Source organism: Carassius gibelio, chromosome A5, assembly GCF_023724105.1.
Source record: "Carassius gibelio isolate Cgi1373 ecotype wild population from Czech Republic chromosome A5, carGib1.2-hapl.c, whole genome shotgun sequence".
Classification (NCBI taxonomy): domain Eukaryota; kingdom Metazoa; phylum Chordata; class Actinopteri; order Cypriniformes; family Cyprinidae; genus Carassius; species Carassius gibelio.
In genome coordinates, this window is record NC_068375.1 from 22805960 (window position 1) to 22816430 (window position 10471).

Here is a 10471-nt window from a genome sequence, read left to right on the forward strand (position 1 = left end):
GAGTCTGAGCTGAATTATAATTCGCCTAGAACTAGGACATGGTAGCTCCGCCCATTTATCAAGTAGCAGCCCTCTGATTGGACAAAGATACGCGAGTGAGGCGGAGTCCACGGGTGTGTCATGAAGCGTGACCAAACTATGATTGGCTTTCGTCTCCCTCTATCAGAATCCGAATAGCGGCTCCTAGAGCCAAACCACATTTTACACATTAAGGAACTGTTTCTGGTAAAGTGTTGCTGATACTAACACAGGATAAATATAGTTTTAAAAACCGAATAAGTTTAAATGGTCCTTCAAGAAAGCAAACGCCTTAATTTGACCAAAGAGAAATAATTTCCTTATGTTTTATTTTAAATACTGTGTTGATGATGAAGCTCTTTCTTTGAATTAAGACTAGCACAACTGAGATTAAATCGACGGAGAACTCACTTGACATGCACTTCACGGACCGCCACGGACTACTACAGTAACATAAGGTAAACCTCGGGAAACATGAAATGTGTAAATCATGTCTGATATATTTAACCTGAAATCTGAATTAATGTCGTCACCTCCTATTACTTAACGCAGGTTTGTAACAACAGTTGTCTACTGTGCCATCCATGACAGGTGTAATATTTTGCGGGGGGATACGTGGCTTAATAAGAAGTCAGATTGATAGGTTTATGGACATGCGCATCTTTCTGTATTGGCCCGTTGTGTCAGCACGCGCACATTGCTGCTGTCACGCGCGTGTGAATGCTCTGTTTGTCTGCATGTTGCGAGGGCGCTAACTGCTTGGCAGCGCTCCGCTCAAACTGTTCCGCTCTTCCCCAACCCCCGTCGCACTGCTCAGGCTACGAGGGCGGGGCCAGCCCAAATAAATGTGGGGAGGGGGGGGAAAACCGAAGACAACAAACCTTAAAAATGTAGGCCACGGCGCGTGACCCAATTCCTCATGAACAACACAGCGAGAGTGAATGTGGAGCACGGTTATTATCCTTCACGCCCGGCACGATTCCAGGGCGGGTTCTACACTGTGTGTTTTTCTCTCTGTGCCAGGCAATATACTAGCGAAGAAAGAAATGTTACATTTAATCAATTTACTGTTATAAATGACAACAATGTATCAAAAGTTTTTATTGTAAGTATTTTTATGTCTAGATGACACAATACATGCAAAGTCAATAAAATAGGTATTTTTGTAATATATATATATATATATATATATATATATATATATATATATATATATATATATATATATATATATTGTTGTCTGAAACCTGCAATAAGCCCTGAAATCTCTATACTGACCATAGCCCTCCATAAACAGGAAATATTTAAATCACATCTGTGCACAGCATGAACTTATAATCTTTTTTCTTAACATTCAAGCAATTTTGGGTCTGTGTGTGTGTGTTTTATAGATAATGCTTGGGGTGTGGTTGTGAGATACTGGTGCTAGATCAGAAAAAAGAAAAGAAAAAAGAATCTTCCATTTAGGTATAGCCTGTGGGCTGACCAGGTGGTAAACTGCCTCTCTTCACCTGTTGATTACACACGGGGAGTGAGCCAGTGTCAATTTCACTAGGTGTGTGTTGTGATCTGAAGTCAGGGTGGGCTGGGCTGTTCCAGGCTTTTGTGTGGCAGTATTGGGTGTTCTTGGTTTTGACCATAGTGAATACAGAAAGAGAAGACTGTAGTGTGTGACAGATATTTTGTTTTGGGCCCCCTGGAGAAGGCGATCAGTCTGAAGCTGACCTACTTTTCTCCTTTACTCCATACCTGCAGAGCTATTTATACCCATGGCACAGGGTTACAGGAGCAACTCAGACCATCTCTCACCTCACAAACGCACACATAGACACTTTCTCCAGTGCTCATACAGTTATGTGTACACATCTCGTACCATCTCAGAGTTTTTTTTTTATCTTCTTATTATCATTTTCTCAGCCTGGCCTGTGGAGAGCAAACCCACCCACCCACACGGGGTGAAATCCACATCCCCTCAAGGAGTGCAGTGAGGGTGAGTTGTATTCTTTTAAAGGATCTGGTCCCAGTATACATGTGGAAGCCTGTTTCACATATCAAAGCATGAATGCCTAATGAATGGCTTTCCGTTTAATCTATGTAATAAGCATCAACCCACATCTGTAATTATTTGTTTGTCCCAGAATGTTTAGAGATGGAATTACAGTGTTGTTGAACCATAACTGGGTTATTTATCACAAAAGAAAAATTCATGTTGATTCTTGCGGAGTTGCAAAATGAATGCTTCAAAAGGTATTCTGGGTTCAATTAAAGTTAAGCTCAATCAACAGCACTTGTTGTGGCATTATGTTGCTTACCACTAAATAATAAAATAAATATTAAAATGTGCTGTTTCTTTTTTCTTAAAAAATAAAAAATCTAGGTTACGGTAAGGCATTTACAGTACAGTGGAAATGAATGGGCTCAGTCTGTGAAGCTCTAAAATACCTACTGTTTCAATCGTAAATAAAATGTAAATACACAGGAAGTACTAACCTTTTAAAATTGTCTCCAATTGTACAGCTCTGTTGCTATTACAACATAAAGTTGTAAATCATAAAGCCCTAAGGCAACTGTCTTTATAAAATTAAAAGCTTCACATTTCTGCTTTTAAAATTTGGCTTCATTTACTTCCCTTGTAAGTGCTTTCCTTTTTTTTAAAGAAAACCAGGGATGAGTCTAATTTTTTTTTTTTTTTTTGTGGTAATTAACATTTAAGGTGTGGTCACATTTACTTGGAGAAACTGTTACTTACTGTTTGGAGAAATATTCTTTCTTAAATATTCTTAAAAAATAATTACAATCAAAACTAGTCCTAACTTAAAGAGCTGATATTTTACTGATTGTATGTCTCTTTATAGTCACAGGAGAAGAAAGCAGCATTGTGCAGTCAGAGGGATGGAGGACAGGAGGCACTTGCCTCCAGATGGAGGTGGCAATGCCAAGCGCTCCGCCTCAGCAGAGTGCAACACAGAGGATAGAGTGGTCAGGAAGGAGCAGGGTGACCCTGAGACCTCGACACAAATGCGTGTGAGAAAAGACGATCTCTGTGATGTCCCTCGCAAGGTGCCTCGTTTCCAGTATGTGGATTTCCCTTCTCTGCACCAGTGCATCCAACAGCTTTCCGTGCCTCCGCTCAGCGGTTGGCTGGGATCCTGCTCATTGACAAAGGCACCAGACTATAGGCCCACCAGTCCTAAGGATAAGGTTCCCAAGTTTAAATATGTGGACTACCCATCTCTCCACCACTGCATTCAGCAGCTGTCCGTGCCACCTTTAGAAAGCTGGAGTGCAGGGCTGGTCAGGTTTAATGCAGAGGGGAAACAGGACGATTCTGGGACTGTGAAGAATAACTTAAGGAAAGAGGTAGGAGATCAAAACATCGAGGACAGGAATAGAGTAACAGCAATTTCTTTCCCAAGAGCCACACGCACCTCAGTCTCAGGTAAGGAGGAGAGGCCTCAACACGACTACACCTCAGAGGTGCCACAGAGGTTAGAGAAAGGTAACGCACCTCTAAGGTTCTGGGCTAATAAACCAGAAGCTGCTTTACAATCCGATTGCAGATCCAGGTCAGAATCTGGTTCTGGATGTGATAGTGATGCAGCAGTGGCGAGAAACGACAGACCATCGGTTATTAACATGGTGTACACAGATAAGCAGAAGCACTGGACAAAGGCAGATCAGCTGGAAGAACAACTGACCTCTCCTGAATCAGTCGGACGTGTAACGTGGAATACCCTCCCAGAGTCAGTCTGCCCATTCTGCCAACAGATGTTCACAAACCCTGAGCAGTTCAGGGCTCATCAGCGGAGCCATAGAGATAAGGTGACTAAAGTTACCTGTTAAATAAACCAACTATTCATAGACAATGATTAAACCTCACTTTCTTTTGTGACATACACAACTATATTCTCTGTATGTAAATTAAAGTGTTAGTTTAACCAAAAAATGAAAATTCTGTCATTAATAACTCACCCTCATGTCGTTCCAAACCCATAAGATCTTTGTGAGCTTCGGAACACAAATTAAGATATTTTTGATGAAATCCAAGCTTTCTGATCTTGCATAAACAGCAACATAACTACCATGTTCAAGCCCAGAAAAGTAAGGTCATCATTAAAATAGTCCAGTGGTTCAACCTTAATTTGATGTATCTATGAGAATACTTTTTGTGTGCAAAGAAAAAAAAAAGACTTTATTCAACAATTTCTTCTGTTCTGCAAGTCTTCAATGTGTGAACCAACCTCATTTATAAGCAGAAGACACTCGCTGCACATCAAACAGTCTTTGTAAACGTCTGCAGATTTTTTAAGGAGAGAGTATGCCATGAATTTTTTTTGTCTAGCATTTTTGTTGTTGTTGTTGAATAAAGTTTTTATTTTTGTTTTCTTTGTGCACAAAAAGTATTCTTGTAGCTTCATGAAATTAAGGTTAAACCACTGATGTCACATGGACTATTTTAAGTTAAGTGACGTGTGGTCAAGTATTGTGTCCCATACTCAGAATTTGTGCTCTGCATTTAACCCATCCAATTGCACATAAACAGTTGTGAACACACACACACACACACACACACACACACACCCTGAAAACACACCTGGAGCGGTGGGCAGCCAACACTGATGTCCCTACTACCTTTTCTGGGGCTTGACTGTGGTATTTCCATTGCTGTCTATCCAATGTCAGAAAGCAAAATAAGATATTTTGAACAAGGTGAGTAACTAAACAATTTCTGGTCCCCATTCCACAGATTTTTTTTTTTCTTTTTCAGTAATGGGCCAACAACTAATTACCCACATTCTTCAAAATATCTTCTATTCTGTTTAACAGAAGTAGTTCATACAGGTTTGGCCAAATTTTCATATCTGGGTGAACTAACACTTTTTTAGTTCCTTTTTAAGTAATTTGTTACAAGGTCTGTGGTCACAATTTTTTTTTTTTTTTTTTTTTTTTTTTTTTTGCATTCAGCTTCATTATTTTTAATAAAAAATCACAATGTGTTCACAGAGACCAAACTGATCTGCAGAAGTACTGAGTGAGAACTGCTTTTGGCAAACAGTTATTGCCACATCAAATGGAATCGTATCATCAGAGGTCTTCTTGTGTTGTGACCGGCCGAAGTGGTATCGCTGACGGGACTAGAGGGAGACGTTTGGGTTCAGACCTTAGGAATTGGACTGATGTTGTGATGTCTAAAAAGACAACTGAAAAAAACGTAACAAACAAGCATACAATATGCATGCACATACAGTACTCAGAGTATCCAATTCATGTTTCAGAATAGGTCAACATTTACTGCCCTATATAAGGACCATTAAATATAATGGGGTTTCAGCTCAAGATGGGATTAGAACAAGATTTGTGGTCTCTTCCACACATAAATCAGCGTGTTTACAGGGGTGGGTGAAGCTCGATGGACTGGTGCATAGGAGGATGAATTGTATTACATATATGTGTTCCCCACACTGTGTGCATAGTGGCAGGCTAAATACTTAGCTTTGGGTGCCTACAAAATAATGACTATTGTTAATGCTGCACAAACAAACAGGCTTGTTAATATTGTTAATAGCGTTTTATTGTTTTGTATTTTTTTTATGTTTTTGGAAATTAATGTCTAGTGGCTTCGAGCTAGTAGCTTTAAATCTTAAAAATTTGTCGCTTGTTTTCAAGTTTTTAATTGTGTAAGTAAAGTTTTTTTCATACAGAAATAAATGTTTGACTTTTCAGTACAGGCATGCCCTCTGCAAGAAAACCTGTTTGACAGGTTACCTCTCAGGTTCTTAGATGAAGTATTTACGCTTTATGTAAACATAAGAGCTAATCCAACATCAACATCTACAGTAAGTAACAAAACTCACTTTTTACATTTAAACCTTGAGTCTAAATGGACTTTTAAATATTAGGGAAAATGTATATTGACCTTTTGTTTATAAACTTTTGCAAGAATACAATACATTTTTATTACAATAAAGTTCTGACCTGCTAAAAACATTTATTTTAAGGACTATGCATACATAACTTCACAAAGTTCAAGTATTTCACATTTCACTGATTTTAAAGAGAAACAGTAACATTAATTGCTTCTTTTATTCATCTCAGAGACGGTTTACACAACAAATTTCAATATATGTTTGTAATGGAATAATATGGGTTATATTATGGACTGTATATTTTAACTCATAGGATACACAAAAAATTTCAAATCACTAAAGGTTTAGGCTAATTATTGTGTGATGAATCTCCAGGACTTTCCAGAGCTCAGCTGTGCTGTGGGGTTTTCCGTAAACAAATGGTGTTGCACATTCATTTTCACGCAAAAGAGATCCACAGCACAGCACACCAAATTTCGTTGAGGATTTTAAATTAATCTCACTCAAACAGATCTCATGACACGTCCTCGAAGAACCACAAAAAAGTGCGTGAAAAATGAGGGTATAAACCCAAACAAGGAAGAGCTGAGAAGCGTGAGAAAGACAGTTATAAAGTGGAATAGAAGAGGAAGGACAACAATGGGAACTGGTATTTGTTATTTATTAACCATTTTTACGTTTTTAATTATAAATTATTAATATATATATTGTATATATTGTTTTTATAAATTCACAAACATTGACAAATGACTTTCACTTTCACTTTTCCTGAGGAAAGTACGACACAACATGTCTAATAGATTTTCAGTTACTCTTACGGCACATTTCAAACGTTAGAAAACCCAAAAAACTTCTAATTATCGTTCTGTAGGAAATTCACAAGTGTGCGATTTGACTGATGATCTCAGCGAGGAGGAAAGTATTTTAAAGGTGAGAATATTTTTGTGCTGAATACATTATTAGCTTGTAACTATGATGTCAAATAAAAGACCCTTAAAAGCTGCTTAAAAATGGCAGGTCATCATATACAGTAATATCTAATGGAGCGCTGATGGCAGCGATATTTGTTTAGTCATTGGAATAAACTGATCAAATTAGTCACAGTATTTTTTGTCTGTTCTGTAAAGGCGCTTTCTCCTCCCTCTCAAACTCAATCCATAATAAATAACCAATCCGTAAAGACTTCTGGATCCCAGGAAGATGGAAACAATCTAGATCCCACAAACAAAGTAAGCACTCCATATTAACTTCATTTCATTGTCATCAACTAAATCTGAACCAAACTCATCATAGTGTCATGTAAATCTTTATTAATTTCCACCAATGTCTTACATTTTTCCAAAGAGTTTATGTGCACTTAAACCTGCATATATAAAAGGTAGTGATAAACTGCTTCAGTGCACTAGATGCCCAACCACTCAGCTCCTCTGTGGCTCCTGCCTTTACCCCTGCACTTCCGCTGCCTGCACCAACAAGCTGTGCCCCCTCGTCTCCACACTGCTAACCTGTGAAGTGGTCTCAGATCCAAAGAGCAAAGTGCTTGGTTGTCCAATGTTCAGAGCCTGTCCCAAGTGCCATAATCTGATTATGCATGAAGGAGGATGCAAGTTTGTTACATGCACATCATGCTTTCACAGGTTCTGTTTCATCTGCTTGCAAGATGATTGTAGCAAGGATAATGCAAACTACTGGAATCTACATTGCACAAAGCCGAGAGCAGAAAGACAGAGATTTATGTCACCACAAACCTGAACAGAGATCCCTCCCAGGGTTGAACACTATTGTCTAAAATAAAAATGCAAGATTTGTCAATTGCAATACAGAAGTAATCAGTAACACATTTCATAAAAGGATTCAATATAAAAAAGAAATCTAACATTGCAATGATCCCATCTTTCTCCTGTGCTTTGAATCTATGCCTTACACCTGACTGACTTGGTGGACTTTGGTTTGCAGGAATAACAACTCAACAACTTCAAAAACCTTTTACACTGATTACACTGGCTGATTTGTATCCATGTAAAACACATTTTAAAATGCTAGGCATCGTACACTTACCAACTTTGTAAACATGCGGTTTCCTATGAAATTTGTCAACCAAATCTGGAGACTGGTTCTGAATTTCTGCAACTAGCATCCACTTCTGCAGACTGTAAATCAGAGGGAAATTGGGACAAAAGTCTTGTAGTATATTTCAGCCTTTCAATTATTACATAAACTAAGCTCATTTTTTTATCATCATGACTTCATCTCATGTTTTTACAATTTCATGCCATTCTTCTGTCATCCTCTTAGCCCGTTAATAAGGTTTTGGGTACAGTACAAAATAAAAACTCTGCTGACAGTTTTGAAAAACATAGAGTCTATTGACAGGATCTGGTAAAGAGACTGGATCCAGTATTCGGGTGTGGAGATTCAATCTAACTGTATTCATATTAAAGTCTTGCACAACAGAGCATTATCCAGATTCAGGGTCCTATTGTCAGGCACTTTAAATCTTAGGGAAAGAAAGATATTAAGGTACAGTCAATATCAATTTGACAGATGGGTTTATTCAAAACAGGGACAGTCATTTCAGGGATAAAATCAGGAACTTAAAGGAATCTCAATATCTAAATTTGTGTTTCAAAGATTAACCAAAGTCATTTGGAACAATACAATGGTGAGTAAATTAATACAGTTTTCATTTTTGGGTGAACTATCCATGTAATAACATTTTGATTCCTGGGGTGACCCTATATTGGATTCATCCTGCAACATATGACTACCGTAAATAGTGCATTTATACAACTGTTGTCATGAACACTGATGGACATTCAATCCACCATCATTTCGAAACCTTATCCCACACTGACCACAAACATAAGATTTCTATCTCATATGAAGGCAGAAGTGGTGTCTGAGTCTCAATATGTGATGTGCACACGCTGCAGATGGAGCAAGTGTACCGCCTTTCTCTTGTATCTATCCTCTAATGGATCTTTGAGATGGTGCTCACGGTTAAAGTCTCGGAGGACCCCAGGACCCCTGTGATTGTTGTTTTGGAGCTTTGGGAAGTTGGTTTGTTGGCCTGAGCTTGAGGATGACAGGAAATCAAAGTCAGAAAAAAGGAAAAAAATGCATTTTTTTGTATAAAACTGTACTCACTGCAAATTAATATCAGCCCCATTAGCATGGAATATTACTTGCCTTGGTTAGTGTACTGGAAGTTCATGTTTGATTGGCAGCTCTCTGACTGCAATGGCTCAGGTCTCCAGTCTTCCAGTAGTCGAGACTGAGCCAGAAAAAAAGGCTGTCTGAGTGGGACACTAGGATCGGGTCACCATAAACCTCCTCTTTCTCTTTACAGCCACTTCAAAGGATGAATCCTTTTGGTCATATTGTGTTGCTCATTCTTGATATTTAATCAATACTGTACAAAACATGCACCGTAGAAAAAAAATTCTGTTCAATTCATTTTAAAAAAGGCAACTATACCAGAAACGATAAAATGTTAACAAACCATTAAAATGTACTGATAATCACCATGATAATACAAATGGTACATTAGGAAGCCACATAATGAGTCAGAGTTCATGAAAAAAATGGCCTGTCCATAAAAATACTCATATACAGACAGGACAGAGGGTCATACAAAGACTAAACACCATCAGGGCAACACACATGAAAAGAAAACAAATATTCACAACATAACAGCATTTTAATAGTCGTCTTCCTGTGAAGGATGCATTTTTAAGCAACTTGAAACTTGAATACTGTCATACGAGTGTATATGGGTCACCAACACTTCGATAGCACCACAGTTGAGGGTAATAACAACCCACAAGGGTTATAAATGCACAAGGAAAGAGTAAACATGATGCCAAAATGTGCCAGCTGTTACGAGATGGTTTGTTATTGCGAAATCATTGACAGTCTGTCATTTTAAGTTATTTAAGCCTTTAAACGCAAGTTTTAATCATCTTCAGATATCAAATATCTTACCATTTGTCTCATCTAATCTATAGTGGGTTTGTTTTTCAAGTTTAAAGTCTGAGCGCACACGCCTCCATGGGGCTTCCCATAGACTGATCCTCACCACAATACATTATTTCCTTGGACCTACACACCTCATAATCATGTTCTGAGTCCACGGCAGGCTCGGGTGTTGCCCAACATTAAGGCTATTTAACTGCTGACACCCACGCTTAACCCTGCTGTGACTGATGGGAGGGTTTGTCCCCAGTGTTTGGGGGTAAGGCATTACTTAATCAGATTACTTTTTTCAAGTAACTAGTAAAGTAACGCATTACTTTTTAATTTACAAGAAAATATCTGAGTAATTTTTTTTTTTTTTTTTTTACCATTCATTGACTGACAAATCTCCTGTCCCCATATTGGGAGAAATCGCAAGTACAGGGGCGTTGTGTGCACTGTGTGAACATGATGTTACTGTAGTTAACTAGACTAAATGTGAAAGTAAATTAATTCATCTCACTCATAAAAAACAGGGCCCGTATTCAAAAAATATCTTAAGGCTAAAAGTAGCTCATAACTCACAGGTTTAGGAGAAAATCTATAAATAATGGGCGTGTCAATCCTAAATT

The 10471-nt window shown here is 38.2% G+C and overlaps 2 protein-coding genes across 3 annotated transcripts; one reads left to right on the top strand and one right to left on the bottom strand.

Annotated features, from left to right (window-relative positions):
* Nucleotides 1–162: 162 nt before the first annotated feature.
* On the top strand, nucleotides 163–8294 carry si:ch211-284e13.6 (uncharacterized). 2 transcript variants are annotated; one of them, XR_008176604.1, is made up of 8 exons: nucleotides 163–476; nucleotides 1936–2008; nucleotides 2874–3840; nucleotides 5023–5855; nucleotides 6261–6534; nucleotides 6757–6815; nucleotides 7013–7114; nucleotides 7230–8294. XR_008176604.1 is itself a non-coding variant. In XM_052592560.1 (4 exons), exons 3-4 carry the CDS (start codon nucleotides 2911–2913, stop codon nucleotides 5032–5034), a joined length of 942 nt encoding a protein of 313 aa, XP_052448520.1. In that variant the 5' UTR covers nucleotides 163–476; nucleotides 1936–2008; nucleotides 2874–2910; the 3' UTR covers nucleotides 5035–6012. The 2 variants fall into 2 exon arrangements, 1 of the variants encoding a protein (XP_052448520.1); XM_052592560.1 differs by lacking the exons at nucleotides 6261–6534; nucleotides 6757–6815; nucleotides 7013–7114; nucleotides 7230–8294 and having other exon boundaries at nucleotides 5023–6012.
* Nucleotides 8295–8417: 123 nt separating this feature from the next.
* si:ch211-284e13.5 (uncharacterized protein LOC793850 homolog) lies at nucleotides 8418–9881 on the bottom strand. Its single transcript, XM_052598749.1, is given in 7 exon segments — nucleotides 8418–8808; nucleotides 8810–8868; nucleotides 8870–9027; nucleotides 9075–9171; nucleotides 9174–9229; nucleotides 9232–9253; nucleotides 9870–9881. Coding segments are annotated over 7 exon segments (531 nt in total). The 3' UTR covers nucleotides 8418–8681.
* Between the last annotated feature and the right edge of the window lie 590 nt (nucleotides 9882–10471).